Source organism: Phycodurus eques, chromosome 1 (assembly GCF_024500275.1).
Source record: "Phycodurus eques isolate BA_2022a chromosome 1, UOR_Pequ_1.1, whole genome shotgun sequence".
NCBI classification, from domain to species: Eukaryota; Metazoa; Chordata; class Actinopteri; order Syngnathiformes; family Syngnathidae; genus Phycodurus; species Phycodurus eques.
Genome location: NC_084525.1, coordinates 31272303 through 31296262, shown reverse-complemented (window position 1 = coordinate 31296262; position 23960 = coordinate 31272303). Strand labels below are relative to the sequence as shown.

Below are 23960 nucleotides of genomic sequence, written 5' to 3'. Positions count from 1 at the left end.
GGTTGCCAGCCAATCGCAGGGCACAAACAAACAAACACCCATTCACACTCACAGTCACACCTACGGGCAATTTTTAGAGTCTCCAATTAATGCATGTTTTTGGGATGTGGGAGGAAACCGGAGTGCCCGGAGAAAACCCACGCAGGCACGGGGAGAACATGCAAACTCCACACAGGCGGAGCCGGGGATTGAACCCGGGTCCTCAGAACTGTGAGGCTGACGCTCTAACCAGTTGTCCACCGTGCCGCCCACACACAAATTTCTATAGCTAAAATAAATGTGGTGTTGGAGAATAAAACACGTAACATGCATTAATTATATAAGGCATATTTTACTGCACTTTAGTATTTCTATTTTACTCCTGCAATGCAGAGGGAAATCTTGAATTGTAATACTGAAATGCTATTATTCATGATGAAACAAAAACAAAGCAGGAAATGGAAATAAACTGTTCTGGGTAATCGTAAAACTTTTATTAACCATGCAAGCTATTTTCAAGCAGCATTTTAACATGCTTAACTGTAGATACAAGTATATAAAATAATTAACCACAGTTAAAGATTTGAAATGATTAAACAGTCAGCCAACATGTGTGATGATTTAAAGGTGCAGTCTTTCAATATGAGTAATTCAAGGTGTATGATTAGTGTTTTTGTAGAATCCTGAACCGTACGACGTTTAAAAGGTTCCACGGTACTTGTCATAGTAATCCAGTTATTTTAACACAAATCCATATGTACAGTGACAACACAATTTTAATGTTTATTCAAAGCACAATTACATCATCATTTAGTGATGACTGATTTACCAAAGAGAAACTGTATTGAGCCTTCATTTATAATCTCTGCAGGATATTGACTGGGTGCAGACAGAGAAGCATGTGTTTGAGCAAGCCTCCACAAATCCATTCTTAGTGGGCCTCCACTCCTGTTTCCAGACGGAAAGTCGGTAAGAACGCTGACACTTATTATGAACTTACCCTTATTAATACAGCTATGTTTTTTTACTTACAGCTTGGATTTGCAGTTCACTAAGTGTGTCACTTTGAGAATAATGCTTATGTACCTTTATTTCTGTATGATTCACAAAACAAACTAATTATAGATATCTGACAACAAATGGCCTGATTGTAGCTGGTAAGCCTGGTCTAGAGTCTGTACGATCAGTGCTATATTATAAATATTTATATATATATATATATATATATATATATATATATATATATATATATATATGTATATATATATATATATATTAATATTAAATCGAAGGGTTGAGGATGAATGTCTATTTATCTGAAAGTGGACATTTCAAGTTAAAATTTTATTTGGATCAAGTCATTAATTGCTCTTTTGCATGCTTGGTTGTTCATCTTGACATTACAAGGAATGTGCTCAAGTGCTAGACCTTTTTTAAAAACACAAGTATTGCTTTTCAATAATGCACCTGCCCGTCCCCAGTAACTCTCCTTCTAATTTTCTAGGTTATTTCTTGTGATTGAATATGTGAATGGTGGGGACTTGATGTTTCATATGCAACGACAAAGAAAGCTCCCTGAAGAGCATGCACGGTAAGGATTAAGGCTTTGTGACATCAGTTTGCATCACCAAGCTGTACTTGTCCTTATAATAAGAGTTACAAATTTTATTCCCCGTCTGATACTAACTTTTTTTAAATACTGCGGTTATAAGAGGTTTATTACCCACCTCTGGACTCTGCCAGGTTCTTGTGCACAATTCAGTTGAAAAACAACAACAAAAACTCTTTAATAATGTGGTTGCAAGTGTGCAAATGTTATACGTAATAGATGTCTCAAAGTCTGTTGTATAGTCTGGCAATATTTTCCTCACTATTCCTTGCTAAAACTACCCCCAGAAATTCCAAGGGCATCTTTCCTAGCCCTCTTTAGGACAGCCCAAAGCTTTTAATTAGGATTCAAAATTTGGACAGTCGACGTCAGATCCTCGAATGTCCTTGTTCTAAAATGACTGATATTTGGAACTGTTTCTGTTCATCTGCAAAAGTCCCAGCAGCTGCTAAGGAAAACTTTATTTGTCCTACTTGTGGAGATCCACTTTTATACTTTAAATTAACCAGCAACCAAATGAAATGTCATAAAATCCACACAAGCAGGCTCTGATGAACATGTACTAATGAGATGATTTCAGAGCGAGCGGGGCTACAAATGAACACGCACACATAGTAGTTGGAGATCGGGGAAAAGAGACAAATTCCTTGTGTGTGTTCGCCATTAAAGATGATTCTGATCTGGTGCCTTGTTCAATGGCACATTAGCAGTGCTCAAAATGAGAACTGGCCCTTCTGCGACAACTAAATCCATCCATTTTCTGAGCCGCTTCTACTCACTCGGGTCGCGGGTGTGCTGGAGCCTATCCCAGCTATCATCGGGCAGGAGGCAGGGTACACCCTGAACTGGTTGCCAGCCAATCGCAGGGCACATACAAACAAACAACCATTCGCACTCACATTCACAATTTAGAGTTGTCAATTAACCTACTAAATCCAAATTGAAAATGTTTGTTATTCATGTTTGGTTTGATTTATGGGTACTGCTATGTAAACTTGGATGAATTGGACTCACCTTTCACAGCACACTCAGTTTACCATCTTGAGCTGACTACTGTAATGTATTATAGTCATGGAGAAAGTCAAGTCACACTCTGCTATATACTTGTTGCACACCACACAGTGAACCAGATCACACAAATGCAGGCAAGCAAGGAGAGATGTCAGACTGAAAGGGGCGTGCAAACCTGGCTGTAGATCTTAAACTAGGGAGGTGGAGGTGTTCCCTCGCCCCTGCTTAAGAGCACCTGGTCAGTAGTAGTAGTTATGGTGAATAGTTATGGCTGCAATTGCTGTTTGGGTATTGTAGCAGTTCAGCTTTGTTTAAAACGCACATTCAATGTGTCACCTAGTTGTAAATGTTGCTAATGAGTGCAGCTCCTCTGTAAACCAGCAGCAGAGAGTTGTGTAGGTGTTGCTTTTGGTGCAAATGATTGCAGCCCTTTGGGACGCCCCCATTTAATTTATTTGCACCTTCTTTGTACCCTGACTCAATTTGAATATTACTCAAGAATGTACTTCTTGTAAGTGCTTCTTACAAACACATACTCAGTATCATTCTTGAGCAGTTCCTCATGGACACTGGCACCACCCAACTAAATCATTTCTTTTTTACACCTCTGAAATATATAATGAGCCCCCATTATTCATGCCGCCTTTCTAGTTGTGGGCCACTCCAACCCCTGATAAATGCTGGATCAAAGGCTTAGTAATATAGAGAGGCACTGTTGGGCCCGTCAGACCTTCCAATCTGCATTCTGGAGAAAGTGGCTGTACATATGCAAAGCAGCATGCTAATAACTCATAATGATTGTACATATTCATGAGGAGTGCTTTTAGAGGGCCCTGACGCATTCCCCTGTGCCACGGGGCATGGTGGTCTGTGGGCGATGGTGGTGCTGCTGAGAACATGCTACTACTTCTAACTGTCTGGATGCCAGCACTGAAACAAACTGTGTACAATCAAGGCTGTCATAGTGAAATTGTGGGGGAGCAATGTGGGATTTACCATTGCACTGTCAAATGATCTTTTCCTCAGTGCTTGACATTCAGGATTTGTAGCAGGCATTCTGACAGGAGGCCCGCCAATCTTATAGAAGCTTATCTCCCTTTGACAGAGCATGAGCTGCACATACTGCACAATCACAAACTATTTGCAATAAACACGACGGTGTGCTAATTATGATGCTTTATATAGCATTCATATTGTAAAGACATATGGACTGTTTATAAATAGTTCCCAGAGATGCCTTGCGTGAATAGTTGCTAACTGCATATAATGCATGTGCTTTACGTAACAGTGGTTAGAAAAAGAATGTGTCAGAAATCAGTCCGTAAAAAGACAGCACACATGCCAACATCATAATTGGATATGCCTTTTTCAGTAATGAAGTCCAAACATTTTAATAAAATTATTCAGGTTGAGCGAGTGCAAATATGAATTCTAATATCGTTTACCCTTTCATCAGTCATAGTTGTTCATAAATGTTTTGGGTTTTTAGTATGGCACCACTGCCTCCTATCATCATCTTTTCATTCTTGCCCTAAATTGGATTTTTTTCCTTTTGAAGTAACCCTGAATTCTCTGATTTCTTCTCATACTGTGATGAACAAACTATCATGTAACTGTTTATTTTAGTAGTCATGATACCGAGATTAAATGTGCCAAGGTTTTGCACAAATGAATATCATGAAAAGCTGACTCAGGATTCTGAATGACATGGTAAGGTTTTCAGATCATTAATCAAACCAAAATGTCAGTTCTGTTAGCAATGCTGATTAATGCAAACCATCCATCCATCCATCCATTTTCCATACCGCTTATGCTCACTAGGGTCGGGGGCGTGCTGGAGCCTATCCCAGGTATCTTCGGGCGAGAGGCGGGGTACACCCTGAACTGGTCGCCAGCCAGTCGCAGATTAATGCAATCCAGATAGAGTAAAGTTTTTATCTTTCAATTACTATAATTTTCACTGACACAGTATATGTATCATAGTAAAATTGTCTTTCGGGACTGATTCAGTTCATGTGGTTGACCCAAAATATGCATAAATCACAGATAAAAATCAAGTCAAAACCAGACATTGGTAGTCTAGAAATTAGCCTACCTTTCAGTGGTTTAATATGGTTTTACACAACCCCAATTCCAATGAAGTTGGGACATTGTGTTAAACATAAAAAAAAACAGAATAGAATGATTTTAAAATCATGTTCCACCTATATTTAATTGAATACACTACAAAGACAAGATATGTAATATTCAAACTGATAAACTTTATTGTTTTTAGCAAATAATCATTAACTTGGAATTTTATGGCTGCAACACGTTCCAAAAAAGCTGGGACAGGGTCATGTTTACCACTGTGTTGCATCACCTTTTCTTTTATCAACATTCAATGCCATTGGCACTAACACAGCCCCATACCATCACAGATGCTGGCTTTTGAACTTTTGCGTCCATAACAGTCCGGATGGTTCTTTTCCTCTTTGGCCCGGAGGACACAACGTCCATATTTGCATCAGTCCATCTTAGATGAGCTCTGGGCCCAGAGAAGCCGGCGGCGTTGCTGGGTGTTGTTGATAAATGGCTTTTGCTTTGCATAGTAGAGTTTCAAGTTGCACATACGGATGTAGCACCGAACTATATTTATTGACATTGTTTTTCTGAAGTGTTCCTGAGCCCATGTGGTGATATCCTTTACACATTGATGTCGGTTTTTGATCCAGTGCCGCCTGAGGGATCGAAGGTCACGGGCATTCAATGTTGGTTTTCGGCCTTGCCGCTTACATGCAGTGATTTCTCCAGATTCTCTGAACGTTTTGATGATATTATTGACAGGAGATGATGAAATCCCGAAATTCCTTGCAATTGTACGTTGAGGAACATTGTCCTTAAACTGTTCGACTATTTTCTCACGCACTTGTTCACAAAGATGTTAACCTCGCCCCATCTTTGCTTGTAAATGACTGAGCAATTCAGAGAAGCTCCTTTTCTACCCAATCATGGCACCCACCTGTTCCCAATTAGCCTGTTCACCTGTGGGATGTTCCAAACAGGTGTTTGATGAGCATTCCTCAACTTTCTCAGTCTTTTTTGCCACCTATCCCAGCTTTTTTGGAACGTGTTTCAGTCATAAAATTAATGATTATTTGCTGAAAAAAAAAAAAGTTATCAGTTTGAACATTAAATATCTTGTCTTTGTAGTGTATTCAATTAAATATAGGTTGAACATGATTTGCAAATCATTGTATTCTGTTTAACACAGCGTCCCAACTTCATTGGAAATGGGGTTGTACATTAGGTTTTCTGGTCAATTAGATGGAGGCACCTGGGGTTGCCAATGAGATACCAAGGCTGGCGCATGCCCGACTGATACTCAGTAGAGCACTACCGCCACAGAACAATGCCAGCTCGAAGCAGCAACAAAATTATGGCTCAGAATATAAAAGTTTAGGAATTGTCCTTGGGTCACACCACACCAATCCAGAAATCAAAATTTAAAAAACATTTCAATGTAACAAAAAAAATAATAATAATAAAAAATAAATGCAAAGGGAAACTGAAAAACGATGATTTATAGCAACATCTCATACGAATATCAAAACCAACAGTGGTCTCCATTACAAACTCCAATTCCAATGAAGTTAGGATGTTGAAAAAATAATAAATAAAAACAGAATACGATGATTTGCAAATCCTTATAAACCTATATTCAATTGAACACACGACAAAGATATTTAATGTTCAAACTGATACTCTTTGTTTTTTGTAAATATTCACTCATTTTGAATTTGATGCCTGCAACGCGTTTCAAAAATGTTGGGATGGGCACGTTTATCCATCCATCCATTTTCTGAGCCGCTTCTCCACACTAGGGTCGCGGGCGTGATGGAGCCTATCCCAGCTGTCATCGGGCAGGAGGCGGGCTACACCCTGAACTGGTTGCCAGCCAATCGCAGTGGGCACGTTTAACGTTTCATAATCTTTCATTTTAACAACACTCAATAAGAAGAATCATCTTTATTTTTTATTGTCATGAACTTGCATACATGCACACGAAATTTGTTCTCTGCATTTAAACCATCACAGTGAACACATACACGTTAGTGGAACACACTGGAGCAGGGGGCATCTGAAGCGCCCGGGGAGCATTTCTGGGTATCAGTGTCTTGCTCAAGGACACCACAGCCATGAGTCCACGGGATGTTGTCGGATGGTCCAGTCGGGGTCTTGAACCTAGGTTCCCCATGGTGGCAGGTGATAATCTTAACCATTGGGCCAGGGCTGCCCCAAGTGTTTGGGAGCTGAGCTGAGCTGAGCTGAGCTGAGGACACTACCGTAATTTCTCGTGTATGCAGTTTTTTTTTCAACTCATAAAATGTTCATCACCTACTAGTAATAGTGGTTTATCATTTTTTGATTGAAATTTAAACAACACAAACCAATATTTGCATTATCAAATCATCCCCAAAACAGATTTTATGCTGCTGAAATCTGCATTGCTCTAAACTTCCTGCATGAGAAAGGCATCATCTACCGAGACCTGAAGCTGGACAATGTTCTTTTGGACCATGATGGACACATCAAGCTCACAGACTATGGCATGTGTAAGGTAAGAGACATCTTGACTTTTTTCCACGATTGATGACTGCAGATTGAAAATGAAGGTAGTCAATCAGTATTGACTCGTGACACTGTTTTCCTTTTTTTTTCAATTCACATTTTATTTATTTTCATTTCATATATGTATATATCTGTATGTTTGTATTGTGTGTGATATGGACCTCTCTATGTCTGAAAGAAAACTTCATTCGTTCATTCCTCTTGCTCATGTTTTTATTTCTCCTATCAGGAGGGGATCAGACCAGGTGACACGACCAGTACTTTCTGTGGAACACCCAACTACATTGCACCAGAAATCCTCAGAGGAGAAGATTATGGTTAGTAAACTGCTCACTGGTTCCTGATTAGGTTATGTCCAAATGTCTCCTCTGTCAAATCACTCTTTTCTCACATAGGCTTCAGTGTGGACTGGTGGGCCCTAGGCGTGCTAATGTTTGAAATGATGGCTGGGAGGTCCCCGTTTGACATCATCACTGACAATCCTGACATGAACACCGAGGAGTACCTCTTTCAAGGTCAGTTTGGGGGCAACTGAACCATAGCTAAGGTTTGTAGCCCAAAGCTTGCAGTTTCACCACTGTTTGAAAAAGATAAAGATAGACAAATTACAAAAAACACTTGTTGTGTTAATATATCTCCAACATTTATTTTTGCACTCACATGTAATCTATTGCTGTTTCATCGCTGGCAAAGCTCTAAGCCTATTTCCAGCAATATTTACGAAGGTTAAGGGGTTGTTTCGTTATGAGAGATACAAAGTTTGCTAAAAGCAACATTTGTGGCTGTTTGGTGCCATTTCAAAATGAAACGGAAAACTGTTTATTTAGGCCCCTTTGTCGCATTAATGATATTTAGTTTGAGTGTGGAAGAAACAGATTTAATGCAGTGGAATAAAAATGGCGGCACGGTGTACGACTGGTTAGAGTGTCTGCCTCACAGTTCTGAGGACCGGGGTTCAATCCCCGGCTCCGCCTGTGTGGAGTTTGCATGTTCTCCCCATGTCTGCGTGGGTTTTCTCCGGGCACTCCGGTTTCCTCCCACATCCCAAAAACATGCATGGTAGTTTAATTGACAACTCTAAATTGCACATAGGTGTGAATGTGAGTGCGAATGGTTGTTTGTTTGTATGTGCCCTGTGATTGGCTGGCAACCAGTTCAGGGTGTACCATGCGCTCTTACCCGATGATAGCTGGGATAGGCTCCAGCAGGCCCATGACCCTAGTGAGAAGAAGCGGCTCAGAAAATGGATGAATGGAATCAAAATGAGCTCTGAGCTTCAAATGATTCATGCCTGTGCCAATGCATGCTTAGATTGTTCTGGCATGCTTCATTAAAATGCAGCAATCACTAACAGGGTTAATTTTATTTCCCTTAAATTTTAATTAGCATTCATTCATTGATGCTTCTCATAACAAAGGTGATCTGTGTTCATGTATCAACACTTGACATCATTAAGTCTTCTTATTCGCTTATTTACCTGCCGGACATTCATAGTCATACATCAACACTCGGATTCTAGGAAACCACATGTACAGTGGGTACAGAAAGTTTTAAGACCCCCTTACATTTTTCACTCCTTGTTATATTGCAGCCATTTGTTAATAAGTTCATGTTTCCCCACATTAATGTACACAGAGCACCCCATATTGACATAAAAAAACTAATTGTTGAAATTGTTGCTGATTTATTAAAAAAGAAAACTGAAATATCACACAGCCATAAGTATTCAAACCCTTTGCTGTGACACTCATATTTTTAACTCGGGTCCTGTCCATTTCTTCTGATCATCCTGAAAATTGTTCTACACCTTAATTGGAGTCCAGATGTGTTTGATTATACTGATTGGACTTGATTAGGAAAGCCGCATACCTGTCTATATAAGACCTTACAGCTCACAGTGCATGTCAGAGCAAATGAGAATCGAGGTCAAAGGAACTGCCTGAAGAGCTCACAGACAGAATTGTGGCAAGGCACAGATCTGGCCAAGGTTACCCAAAATGTTCCGCTGCACTTAAGGTTCCTAAGAGCACAGTGGCCTCCATAATCCTGAAATGGAAGACGTTTGGGATGATTAGAACCCTTCCTAGAGCTGGCCATCCGGCCAAACTGAGCAATTGGGGGAGAAGAACCTTGGTGAGAGAGGTAAAGAAGAAGCCAAAGATCACTATGGCTGAGCTCCAGAGATGCAGTCGGGAGATGGGAGAAAGTTCTAGAAAGTCAACCATCACTGCAGCCCTCCACCAGTCGGGGCTTTATGGCAGAGTAGCTCGACGGAAGCCTCTTCTCAGCACTGCAAGACACATAACAGCCCGCATTGAGTTTGCTAAAAAAAAAAAAAACAAAAGCAAAAAAACATCTGAAGGACTCCAAGACAGTCGGAATTAAGATTCTCTGGTCCGATGAGACGAAGATAGAAATTGTTGGCCTTAATTCTAAGTGGCATGTGTGGAGAAAACCAGGCACTGCTCATCACCTGTCCAATACAGTCCCAAAAGTGAAGCATGGTGGTGGCAGCATCATGGGTATGTTTTTCAGCTGCAGGGACAGGGAGACTGGTTGCAATCGAAGGAAAGATAAATGCGTATAGATATCCTGGACAAAAACCTTCTCCAGAGTGCTCAGAACCTCAGACTGAGCCGAAGGTTCACCTTCCAAGAAGACTCATGGCTGTATTAGCTCAAAAGAGTGCTTCTACTAAATACTGAGCAAAGGGTCTGAATACTTATGGCTCTGTGATATTTCAGTTTTTCTTTTTTAATAAATTTGCAAAAATTTTAACAATTCTCTTTTTTTATGTCAATATAGGGTGCTGTGTGTACATTAATGTGGAAAAATGAACTTAAATGATTTTAGAAAATGGGTGCAATATAAAAAAGAGTGGACATTTTTAAGGGGGTCTGAATACTTTCGTACCCACTGTATATAGCGATTCCCCCCCCACACACATATTTCCTGTTACTTATAATACTGTGCAACTTCTGAGGTAAATCAATTTTGGGGTGCTGTTTGACCATTAGATTGTTTTGAATTAGAATACATTGTCCACAAAATGTAAATAATATTTTTTTGGGCTCAAACGGATATGTGTCACCATTTCCTTTTTTCCTGATTTTGATTTATTTTATTTTATTTTTTTGGGTGTGGCTAAAACGGGGCTAAGTGACGCACTTGGGCATCTGGCATGACTCACCCCTTCCCCACTATGTAAGAACTTGAGCTGCCTAGTGACGTGGTTGGGTGACCGTTCGGCAGTCACATTGTGTTCTTACCGATGATTGTAATTTGGCTTGTGTGCTTATTTTATGATTATATTTTACAGTAACTAATCAATTGTGAAGGTGAACCTCCTTGTATGAATTTACATTGAGTAGGCTTACCATCGTTTTCATAGTGCATTTACACACTGCTATCTGTATTTGAGATGGCAGTAACAGCCTGATTTTTCATTATTTTAAAGCCTCATTTTATATTTTTCAGTTGTTAACAACACTCTGTGGTGTGTCAAATTTACTGTACAAGACATTTATCTTTGCTTTACAGGGACATTTTTAACTGTCGTAACACTTTTAATTGTAAAGTAACGTCTACCACTGTTAATAGCAAAATATAACAACAAGTTATGTGCGCACCCATAACTTTGATGATGATGGACATGATTATTCTATTCTTAATATTGTAGACTTCTTTTACTAAGCCATTTTGTACCAGGTAGCCAGGACAGAGATGCAGGTTCTACATCTGTCGTAGGGTCAAATCACATTATTCCTGTTAGCCATCACTGTTACCCTTCTTCGTCTTTACATTTTTTTCAGATTATGCTTTTTTTCCCACAGTTTAAAACTGAACTGAACTGAAAGGACTCTGATATTCTGATTATTCCGATCACAGTGCACATATAACTAGGCTTTACACAATCAGGATTTTTGGGGCCGATCAGCGAGTTTAAAAAAACGATAACCAATCACCGATCCGATCACAAGATGGAGCAATGTGTCTATTTAAATGACTTGTTCATTTTCTTAATTGCTCAAAAAATTATATTTACAATAAATATATCTTTGTTCATCTATTTATGCCAGTGAGGCGTAGTGACAGATAGAACACATACATGCTCTTGTATTAGATGGTAGCAAGTACATACAGTAATTAATGTATCCACTTTTTGTCACATTTGTGTTTGTTGGTGTGCCGTGAGATTTTTCAAATGTAAAATATGTGCCTTGGCTCCATAAAGGTTTCAAATCACTGCTCGAGTCAGGGCGTGTATTCTAATCAGTCAGGTCAAACCAACATTTCAACATGACAGAAATAATGGGTGCTAACTTACTGTAATTAAATTACTTTTTTGTAATTACATTACTTCATACACACCGGAACTTTACAGCATGATTCGACAGAACGCCGGTACAACCGTTAGTGCTAGCAGTAGCTTACTAGGCTACATAACGTTATGTTGCCTGCTTGCGAGCCGTATCGTATTAGAAGTACGGGAACATACCGCAAACAATCCTTGAAGTAAAGTCCTCTCTCGAGCACCGGTGACCACCAACACACGTTTTTCCCCATTTAGTTCTTATGATACACACAACGCGATCGATTGTTGTTGTCGTGGCGGTGGTAACGAGTGTATCCGGTTGCGTTGACACGATAAAGCCCAGTGATCGTAAAAAACGGGATGCGGTGGTATCGGAATACAACATTTTATTGCAGTAGTCTGACATAGTGCAATCGTGAAAGATTGATCCGGGCATTACGTGTTGTCTGTCTCAGACGTGTTGTCTGTCCCACACCACTGACGTTTTTTAAAACATTTTTAATTACTTTATTGGTGGGCAGATATTTACAGTACTACGTCAAAAGACATGTGACAAGGCTAAAATTAAACTAGCTTTTGGATTCAAATATACCGTACACAATGGCGCCGTGAAGTAAATGTCTTTTGCGTTGCATTGATCGGATCGGCAAATTATGACATTAAAGCCGATCAGCATCAAATGCTAATTATTGGCCAATACCTATCAGGCCGATAAGATCGGTGTAAAGTCTACATACAACTATTCACACTCGCATTCACACCTATGGACAATTTATAGTCTTAAATGAACCTCACATGCATGTTTTAGGAATGTGGGAGTAAGCCAGAATACCCGGCAAAAATCCCTCCAAAGACCCTTTTTCAAAAACAGGAATTAGGAGGAAGCCACACCAGAGAACCAACTAATTGTATAAAAGCCATTAAAAAGTAAATGTTCTATAATGTCACCTTTATTGATTATAATCTCTCTCTTTAACAATATTTAGACTATAAAAAAACTAACAATATACAAGATTTGCGTCTATGATTTGTTCTGGCCACTATACCCCTTTTGTGACCAGTTTTCCATCCGATGGGTGGACGACCTTTTCATCTAGTTAAGAGATTTGACAGCACTACGCTGAAGTAGTTGGGACTTGACAATATACATTGCACTGACTTGCATGTACTATACGTAGCTGCACAAGCAATTCCCAGCTTTAATGGAAGCAGACATATGGGTGGGGGGCAAACATTGATGATCACACCTTCACGCTAGATGAACTACATTGCTATATTAATACATCTAATTAAGTCTTTAATTTTCTTGTTTTTGTTTCCTCAAGCCATTTGGTACCCTTGCATTGCACATCCCCCATCACACTCTCCTCCTCTTCCTCCCAGCTTTTCAGAACACAAATTCCTCCATAATGCAATATGTCTATGCGGTGACTGTCAGTAGCATAGAGAGGCACAGTAGCTAGCATCTGCCACCAGGATAGCAGTCTGGATTTGCTGGTAGAACAGCAGGTTCCTGGATACAGGCCTTCTAACAGATATCAAGTGTTTCCCTGTAGGAGCTGCTCACCCATATGCCACTGAGCTACACCATGCGCCAGGTCTTGCTTTGGGTATCAGTGCTGCATGTGCCAGCTTCAGACGCTCGACGTCATAATGACTGGGGTAGTAGATAGAGTTGTGCTAGGTGATGCTGAGCAGGCAGATTGGGCAGTATTGAATTAGTTTCTTCTCTCTGATACATTTGCTCATTCATGTATTTGCCAATTATTTGCTAGTTGTGCATTAGGAACTAGGAAGTAAATTAGCAGTACGCTATTTCCTAATGGTTTAAGTTTAATATTACTGATTGGAGTATGTTCTTTATAACATCTACCAGTTACATCATTTTGGAATGTACAGTAAATGAAGGACTGGTTAGAATGATGTACAAATATGTGAACCAACACATTGAGGGGAACATCTCAGTTTTTAGACCCTTGTTGTTGTTTTTGTTAGTTTATCACTGCTGAGATGCAGGAGTGTCAAACCTATGTGTGCACCATCACAATAGAAAGAACCAACAGAATAGAATTTTCTGTGTCTCCTCTCTTCCTTGGACTCCCACTCAGCAGACATGGTGACCCACAGGCAGTTTGGACTGTGAATCATCCTCCACCGCCCCTCATGATTGTCTTTTTCTCTCTCTTTCCCTCTCACGATTCTTTTGTTGCTGTCCTCTTTTTCCAACAGTTATTCTTGAGAAGCCTATTCGCATCCCAAGGTCTCTGTCAGTGAAAGCTGCCAGCGTGCTCAAGGGTTTTCTGAACAAGGTGAGAGTCCCCGACCAAAGCAGCCCTTCTTCTGCTTTCTCAAGACAGCATGTGAGAGCATAGCCAGGAAATTGGGCTGTTTGTTATGGGCAGCAAATGCATTAAAATTAAAATAACCTTATAGGGGATAGGACAAAATATGTATACTTTACATAATATGCTCATGTTAAAGAGTATCACCGCAGATATACCAACTACTTCTCCATACACACTTTCATTATTCATTTATATATATATTTTTTTTTGTGAACAGTTTCTTTACAGACTGTGAATCTCTAAGGTTCACCTGCAAACCTCAAAAGAAATCATATAAATGTTATTCAGTATCTTATAAAATGTTCACTAAACTAGTTTTTAAAAAAAAAGGATTTTCAGTAGGAGGCACCTCACCTCCAGGTCATGTGTCTCACCACACAGGATAAGTCTCAGCAACTTAAGGGTAGAGAAAGATATTCAGTAGGAGGGAGGTCTTTCTAATTGTAAGTGCAGCCAAACTCCACAAAATGAATAACAAACATCCATAAGCACGTCTTTTAAGCAAGTTCTAACCTTTGCACTTGGTTATCTTCAACCCACAAACACCACACTGCTTACGGAAATACTCACTCACAAATGTGGATGAATCAGCCGTCCACCCTGAGTAACATTTGCACAAAACTTGCTGTATGTATGTCTGTAATGCTCTGATTTGTGATTATGTAATTGTAGTGGTAAAATGAGCTCAGTCCAAGCACATGTACATGATGAAACAAAAATACTATTTGTTTTCCACATAGCTTCCTTCTCTCAAGAACTATAACATCTGAATCCTGAAATAGCCTCCCCATTCAGACTCATTTACTTTCCATGTGAGGCTGCATTTAGGTTTGGGGAGATATTGGGAGTCCAGATGTGACATTGTTGGGATTATTTTGCTATCGGATAGAATATAGTTGCTCCAGTTCAGATTTTTGAACAGCTGTCTTGGTTTCAACAGGATCCCAAGGAGCGGCTGGGTTGCCAGGTCCAGACAGGCTTCACGGATATCAAGTCCCACACATTTTTCCGAAGTATAGACTGGGAGCAGGTAAGCGTTATAGAGACACTGTGGTCTTCAGTGGATTTGAAATACAAACGTAACATATAATGTGATGTTTCATTAAAAATAATATAAATGATTAAAAAAAACTAATATTACATTACCAGTGTTGCTGGTAACGCATTACAAAGTAACAAACTAACACGTTAGTCCAAAAATCCGCCATTTTGTGTAATGAGCAAAGTAACATGTTACTTTTCCGGGGAAGTAATTAGACTACAGTTACTTCTTCAATCCAACAGTAGTTACTTTTGCGTCATCAATATCTCTCACCAAATAGTACTTTGTAGCTGGTGAGTCAATCAAAGAGCAGTCTAAATGTGCAGAAGCATCTAATCAAGACCACCGTTTTTTCAGACAAATAGGAGAAAGTGATTGTTTATTACACAATGCACAGTGATGGTGCAGTAGTATAAAAGTGCAAAGAAATGCACGATTTCAGTCGCCACACTATTTTTCTTATTTTCCTGAGTAAAAGAGTGTATTTGATTGTTGTTAACTTTTTAGTTCCACATTAAGAAGACAGTTTTACTGCCGTGTTAAACGCGCAATGCATTGTGGGTTAATTATTCATACTGAGTGCGCGATCATCAACCGGTCATGGAGGGTAAGGACTGACTCACTGAAAGACTTACAATAATTATCTTAAATAACATTTACAAGGAAAAGGGAGAACTCAACTTCGTCTGTGAACTGGTTGAACGCGCTGCACGGCTGACTTCACGTAAGAAAAAAAAGTTTTCTTGCTCTTCGCATCAAAATTACTGTGGTGGGAGCAATGGTGTGTGTGTGTGCGTGCGTTTTTGTGTCTCACTTTCACGTTTACGTACACGCACGCACAAAGGCACACACACACAGACACACACAGTTGCTTTCATGGACCACAATCGGCAGTGTACTGAGAATGGTGTGCTTGTTTACGTTTAGGTATTTACTGTATTGTGTTGGCATATCAAGTCTGCACTAAGTTGCTGATTTAATGTCGCTTCAACTACACTAATATTAGCTATATTAACTAAGTTATTCCTTCATGTTGATGACATGATTCTGTAACTTTTGTGGTTAGTAATGGGTACGGTTAAGCCAATGCTTTTTTTGTACTGTGGATAAGTGGTATTCCTGCCACTTGGCTGAAAAGAAAAGTTACTTTTTTCTAACTTAGTTACTTTTGAAATAAGGTAATCAGTAAAGTAACTAAATTACTTTTAAGATCAAGTAATCCTTAAGTAACTACGTTACTTTTTCAAGGTAACTGTGGCAACACTATATTACATACATTGAAAAGGCAAAGACAAAGCTAATATATATAAATGGAAAAAAATAGGGGGCAATGTAGCTTATGTTCTTAAACTATGGGCATTTACTACAAATTAACATTTGATTATTTGGTATTGGATTGAGTTGGTGCCTTAACCAGTCTCTGCCACCAAAGAATAAGTAAAGATCAAGATCAAATTCTATGATGTTAATATAACACTACTGTTTTAATGCGTCAATTGCAGGCAACCTTGGATATTTAATGTAATGTTTTCAGCTGATGATTGACTAAAAATGTACAAGAGGAATACAAACTAGGGACATACAGTATTAATTGATCATCAATAATTATTTTCAGTGTGTGGAATTGATTGTTGATTAAATGTCTCTTGAAGCAATTAATGGACAATGGAGGGCACCACTCTGCTGCAGCCAGCAGAGGCACAGTTGATTCAGTATCATCTAATTTGCAGAGTAAAGAAACAGCATGACATCAGTTATGTGCAGATGAGCATGCAATAGCGCCTTGAAAAAGTATTTGCCCCCTTTCTGATTTCTGATTGTTTTATGGGGTGTGGATGAGTATCACATTTCGTTTCTTACCATCAAACCAATTTTAATCTCACAAAGACAAACTAATCAGATAATAGGAAGGTGGTAAATGCTTTTTCATGGCACTGCACTACTTAAAAAAAAACAATGAATAGACTTATTATTCATTTTCTACATAATCAAGAAAAAATAGCAAATGCCCATCCCTAATATAAGCTACCAAGTTCTTTATTGGAAGAGTTATTTAAAAATATATATATATAATCTGTCACAAAAACTGATCTGAGATGGGTTTACACATTAAATAAGGAGTAGGCCAGTATTTGCATTTCATGGTGCTAAATATATCCACCGGCCCAATCTCCACATGCTGCCAGATCTCATCCGATCTCGGAAGCTAAGCAGGGTCGGTCCTGGTTAGTACTTGGATGGTGCTGGGTTGGGCAGTAGGCCAATCACCTGCTCCCGTAAAAAACTACACATTACAGAAACTGCAATTGCGGCCTAATGTGCCTCATGGCATTGAGAGCACTAACTAACTAAATATATGCCCAGCATGCTTTTGTATTTTTATTTATTTACTTTTTTTTTATAACTTGGTATGAACCCGAATTTTATTCCTCCTGCAAAGAATGATGTCTGATGTGATACAGTGTTTGTCTACAATCATGTTTGTAGTTCAAAAATGTACTAACAATTAAAATTTCATCTGGCTCACCTACAACCTGTTGTACTGTAGTTGTATTAGGTTATTTAGGTAATTATTATTAATTATTTTACCATGGTGTAGATGGGACGAGAAATTTAGTTGGGGTTATTTTAAAAGAAGAGTTGGCTAAGAATGTTTTGGCAGTGAAACTAGTATCAGATCGAGTGATGAGGCTGAAACTTGGACTTGAGGGTGCTATGTATAATGTGATCAGTGGCTATGCCCCACAGTTCGGATGAGACCTAGAGGTGAAAGAGAAATTCTGGAAGGAGCTAGACGAAGTACTTCTGAGCATCCCAGACAGAGAGAGATTCGTGATTGGTGCAGATTGTAATGGACAGGTTCGTGAAGGAAACAGGGGTGATGAAGAAGTGATGGGTAAGTACGGCATCCAGGAAAGGAATTTGGAGGGACAGATGGTGGTAGACTTTGCAAAAAGGATGGAAATGGCTGTAGTGAACACTTTTTCCCAGAAAAGGCAGGAACATAGGTTGACCTACAAGAGCGGAGGTAGAAGCATGCAGGTGGATTACATTTTGTCCAGACGATGTAATCTGAAGGAGGTTACTGACTGTAAGGTAGTGGTAGGGGAGAGTGTGGCTAGACAGCATAGGATGGTGGTGTGTAAGATGACTCTGGTGGTGGGGAGGACGATTAGGAAGACAAAGGCAGAGCAGAGAACCATGTGGTGGTAGCTGAGAAATCTTTAGAGTGTTGCTTTTCAGGAAGAGGTTAGACATGCTCTTGGTGGACAGGAGGAGCTTCCAGAAGACTGGACCACTACAGCCAAGGTGATGAGAGAAACAGGCAGGAGAGTACTTGGTGTAACTTCTGGCAGGAAAGGGGAGAAGGAGACTTGGTGGTGGAACCTCACAGTACAGGAAATCATGCAAGGAAAGAGGTTAGCTAAGAAGAAGTGGGACACTGAGAGGACTGAGGAGAGGTGAAAGAAATACATTGTGATGCAATGTAGGGCAAAGGTAGAGGTGGCAAAGGCCAAACAAGAGGCATATGATGACATGTATGACAGGTTGGACACTAAAGACACATTTGCGATGTCCTTGTATGATAATACTATTTCTGTAATATAATTCCTTCTGGCGGCACGGTGGACGACTGGTTAGAGCGTCAGCCTCACAGTTCTGAGGACCCGGGTTCAATCCCCGGCCCCGCCTGTGTGGAGTTTGCATGTTCTCCCCGTGCCTGCGTGGGTTTTCTCCGGGCACTCCGGTTTCCTCCCACATCCCCAAAACATGCATGAATTGGAGACTCTAAATTGCCCATAGGTGTGAATGTGAGTGCAAATGGTTGTGTGCCCTACAATTGGCTGGCAACCAGTTCAGGGTGTACCCCGCCTCAGGATAGGCTCCAGCACGCCCGCGACCCTAGTGAGGAGAAGCGGCTCAGAAAATGGATGGATAATTCCTTCTAAGGCATCTGGCAACCACCACAAGAACCAGAATAAATTTACGACACCCCAGGAGGAGCTAAACCTCCTGGATATGCTCAAAGGAGGAAAAGGTTACGCCGTGGTATCCCCGCCATTATGCCATGAATAAGAGTACCATACAATACATTAAGAAGAAAGAAAATAATAATAAGAAAAGGCTGTAGAAGGTAGTGCTAAGATGGTTAAATCATGCAAGCACATGGTCATCCCTACCATCTGTCAGATGTGCCTTGGCCTTGTTGATTAGGCCCACCGCACACCGAGCGACACGGCCGAAACGGACTTAACTGTCAGGGGTTTTGGTACTACTACTTTGCATGAGGTTTTGCTCTGATTCAGAATTTTAATTGACGGTGAAGGGCATCACAACATTGCAGATGTAACAGCAATTCAGAAATGCACAACAGCTTTCACCCAAAAACATGTTTCCTGGGTTTTAATGTAAGCGAGACCCAGTCAGGCAATTCAGTATATGTATTGGGATTTACAATAATACTCAACTATATTTACAATTTTATATTTACCTTTGGCTAGAAAGCAAAGCATGGAAAGTCTGTCTCCAAATGTACGGGTGCAGTCAGTGGGGTGATCTATAACTGCCAACAGCCTCTCAAAATATCCCCACTCCCTCCTTATTCTCACCCATTTCCTCTTCTTTGCGGCCATCTGTTTCTTCCTTGACTATCGCACCATGTTTCTGTGGTTCAATAAAAGAATAGTACAGTACAGTATTGTATATTTATTGTATGTGGAGCATCAAAATCCGATACAAGGTTGCAGTTTTTCTGTTACATTGCGTCTTTAGACGTGTGGTGGTCAATTGCTTGGTGTGTGGCGAAGAGTCGACAATTTACAAATCAAAAGCAACAAAATTTTTTCGCAATGGTTCACTTGAGTCGTATTCGGCTGCATCGCTTGGTGTGCGTCAGTCTTCATGGATTGCAGGAAGAAGAACATCCCCTTGGGCAGGGCTGTGTATTCAATAGTTGGATGTTACTATTTTGTAGGTCAAAATGGTGTCAAAAGTTTTCTTTTTCAAAGACAAAGAGATAGCTCCTCCACCCAACATTATGGTGTGCTGCTATGTTCACCATCAACTGTTTTTTTTTTTTTTTTTTTTTTTTAAACGTTTCTATTATTGTTAGTATGCATTCATATGCCGACCGGAAATTCACTTGCCAGCTTAACACCGCACGTGAAATTGCTGCGTGCATAAAGTAGCAACCAATAAATCCCTGTGCTTTTAGGAGCATCATTGCCACTTAGCATTGCCAAGGTTGCAAACTGCAACTTCACAGAGAGCTGTGAAAAACGGTTAAGGGAGTGAAATATATCAGTTAACACTCTTGTTTCATATCATTCGTTCATATATTCATTGTGCTTCATCAGCTTTTAAGGCATTTGTTTTCAGTTCCGCATTTAGAGCATCACTAATATGGTCCTTTATACAAATTAGCGCCATTGCAATGTCTCTGTGGTTGCTGTGTCCCTAGTGGGACTAAGTTTAAGAAAGTCTGGTAGTAATGCATTGAGAGGGAAATCATCGGCAGTGTGTTAATTTGTGCTGCCATAGTGGTTGTGAAGTACACACCAAAGGCAAACTGGGGAAGGATATCAAAGCAGGAATGATTCTTGAGTGCAACAACCAGCCCCTATGTAGTGCAGAGGGAAAACAAGTTGACAAAACTTTGAGAGGTAGAGAAGCGACGCTCTCTGCCCTCAAAACGAGAAGCCTGTCTCCGGTCCTGACAGGCCTGGCACACTGCTACTGTTGTTACTATGTATTAATATTCATCAGACAGCTCCCCAGGATGCGGCTTTACTCTCTGAAGAGATGACACATTTGAATATCATTTACCTGCCTCCCCCTTTCATCCCTTTTCCAAATGCAAGGTTCTGTATTGCCATGCAAGTGTCAAGCTTGATGAAATTGATCATTTGCAATGATTCCAGGTACATCTCAATAAATTAGTTGAGATGACATACCTACATGAATTGTGCAACAGAACCCTGCAGACAGTGTTGCCAGAGTTACCTTGAAAAAGTAACTTAATTTTAACTTTATTGATTACTCGAGCTGAAAAGTAACTTAGTTACTTTACTCATTACTTGATTTCAAAAGTAACTAAGTTAGGAAAAAGTAACTTTTTAGTTACTTTCAGCAGCTGCCAAATGGCAGGAATACCAATTATCCACAGTACAAAAAAAAGCATTAACCGTCCCCATTACTGGGTCTCAATAAATTAGAATAAATACATTCCGACCGGAGGATTGCTTTTTATTTTGTTTACACGATCGAGGACTCCGGTGACTGTACTTAAGCAATGCTACATTGCTCGTAAAAGTCTAATTGACATATTTTATGTACAGCGATGACTGTAAATTGGCACGTTGGTCGACTGGTTAGAGCGTCTGCCTCACAGTTCTGAGGAACTGGGTTCAAACCCCAGCCCCGCCTGTGTGGAGTTTGCATGTTCTCCCCGTGCCTCCGGGACACTCCGGTTTCCTCCCACATCCCAAAAACATGCATGGTAGGTTGATTGAAGACTCTAAATTGCCCGTAGGTGTGAATGTGAGTGCGAATGGTTGTTTGTTTGTATGTGTCCTGCGATTGGCTGGCAACCAGTTCAGGGTGTACACCGCCTCCTGCCCGAAGATAGCTGGGATATGCTGCAGCACTCCCGCGACCCTTGTGAGGATAAGCGGCTCAGAAAATGGATGGACATTCCAATTTATTGAGATGTGTCTGTATCTGTTGTTCCTGCTGTGCACACCTTGGCCTCTTAGGGGCAGTGTGGTGCGGTGCACACATGGAGCTACACACATTTTAAAAAACTCATTCACTCCCATTGACGGCTATAGAAGTCAAATATCCATATTAATTGGGAGGGCTGGCAGTGAATTAGTGAAGCTAAAAAAAAGCGAGTAAAAGAATCACCCAGCTCAGGAGAGGGCACTCCACGCTTTTTCCAACTGAGTACCATAGTTTCAGATTTGGACGTGCTGATTCTCATCCCAACCGCTTCACACTCGACTGCGAACCAATCCAGTGAGAGTTGAAGATTGCGGCATGACGAAGCCAACAGAACCACACAATTAGCAAAAAGCAAAAACACAATACTGAGGTCACCAAACCAGACCCCTTCAACACCTTGGCTGTGCCTAGAAATTCTGTCCATAAAGGTTATGAACAGAATTGGTGACAAAGGGCAGCCTTGGCTGAGTCCTACCCTCACTGGAAAATAATAACATTTGTTTATTTAACACTTTTCATACATTTAAATGCAACACAAAGTGCTTTACAGAAATTAAAACTGGCAAAAAATGACAAGTATAAAAAGAAGAAAATAAATATACCCACCCCTCCCACTGCCACAATCAAACCCAAAACACACCTACATGAACATGCAAACCCGCACGTATATACGCACACAGCACATTGATTAATAGTGTGTAGACATGAGAAGGCACTGAAGATCCAGGTGAGGAAAGACAAACTTGTGGAACCCATCAACACTGAGAGGTGCCGCCACCCGCGGCCAAAGAGGATGCCGCTGCAAAGACCACAATGACCGGAGAAGACTGGGTTGGACTCCCCACATTGTGCCAAGCCCTGTGCTCCGGGCTACGGGGAAACTGCAAAATGACATTCCCATGAGCAGACCGAACACACATCCTAGCATGGAGGCTCCCATGAGGAGACACTGGAGCTAAGAAGACATGTAATTCAACCCGCCAAAGTGGCTAGTGGGGAAGAAAATGTCCCCCACCACTGCTGAAATCTAGCCACCAATGGCTAACTGTTTGAAAACAATAACAAATCGTAATAGTAATTGCGATTGGACAATATGAGAAAATATATCGATGCTCCCCCCCCCACCCAACCATGTTGCCCAGTTCTAGGTTAGTAAACAGTCATAGCCATAGATGCAATTTTGCTAATAATTGGCATAATAATTTCTCTCTTTGTTTCAGTTTTTGGCCTCAGTTTTCAGTTTCGGCCAAGAATTTTCCTTTCAATGCATCACTAGTATTTTAGCGATTTTGTGAAAAAAAACATGATAATTTTGGCCATACATAGACATGCTTTGAAATTTGCATATTGTTTCAGCTTTAGCATCTAAATGTAAAATTGCCTGAGAATGAATCCAGACCATAACAAATACAACATGAACGCCACTATGCATAACTAATTCAGATGAGTGAAATACAGACCAACAGCCCTATCCTAACGTTAATCTTCTTGCTTTTATGGAGATAGGCTTCCCTGCCTCCTATACGATGACGAGATCAAGAGAGAGAGATTAAGAACCTCTAAAAGTGCTTGCTTAAATGGTGCTTAATTGAAGTGTGTGCTTCTTATGAGCCATGATGGTAATTTGCACATTTCAGTATATCAGCTTTGTGTTCCATTAAACAGGCCAAGATGTCACATTAAGTAAATCAATCTGTGAGTAAATTGAGACGAGATTATACTTATTTTGGTGGCACGATGAGCGACTGGTTAGCACACCTGCCTCACACTTCTGAGGACCCGGGTTCAAATCCGGCCTCCCCTGTGTGGAGTTTGCATGTTCTCCCCGTGCCTGCGTGGGTTTTCTCCAGGTACTCCGGTTTCCTCCCACATTCCAAAAACATGCATGGTAGGTTAATTGAAGACTCTTAAACTGTTCCAAGGTTTTAATGTGAGTATGAGTGGTTGTTTGTCTATCAGAGGTGTCAAACTCATTTTTGTCACGGGCCACGTTAGTTACGTCCTCGGAGGGCCTTTATGACTTTGAACCCGTATGAAGGAATTATCACCTCATATAATTAGATATACACAACAAATTGATGAATAACTAGTTGCAAAATCAGAAGCCTATAAAAAACATGTTTTTAACTACTGCATTTATTTTCAAAGCGGGATTGGTAACGTTATTACATTGGAACACAATTATCAATTTTGATTCGCTTTCGCGGACCACATAAAATGATGTGGTGGGCTGGATCTGGCCCCCGGGCCACCAGTGTCTATGTGCCCTGCAATTGGCTGGCGACCAGTTCAGGATGTACCCTGCCTCCCACCCGAAGTCAGCTG

General features: G+C 40.4%; 1 protein-coding gene across 5 annotated transcripts in view; it reads left to right on the top strand.

Moving 5' to 3' along the window:
• The window catches only part of prkcz (protein kinase C, zeta), a 121443-nt gene that overhangs the window by 80943 nt on the left and 16540 nt on the right, over positions 1 to 23960 (top strand). For all 5 annotated transcript variants that reach the window (XM_061687511.1, XM_061687494.1, XM_061687503.1 and 2 more), the window contains 7 exons: positions 851 to 948; positions 1484 to 1570; positions 7064 to 7199; positions 7440 to 7527; positions 7606 to 7725; positions 13755 to 13834; positions 14811 to 14900. In XM_061687511.1, the coding sequence (XP_061543495.1) occupies positions 851 to 948; positions 1484 to 1570; positions 7064 to 7199; positions 7440 to 7527; positions 7606 to 7725; positions 13755 to 13834; positions 14811 to 14900 (699 nt within the window). The remainder of the gene's footprint in view (positions 1 to 850; positions 949 to 1483; positions 1571 to 7063; positions 7200 to 7439; positions 7528 to 7605; positions 7726 to 13754; positions 13835 to 14810; positions 14901 to 23960) is intronic.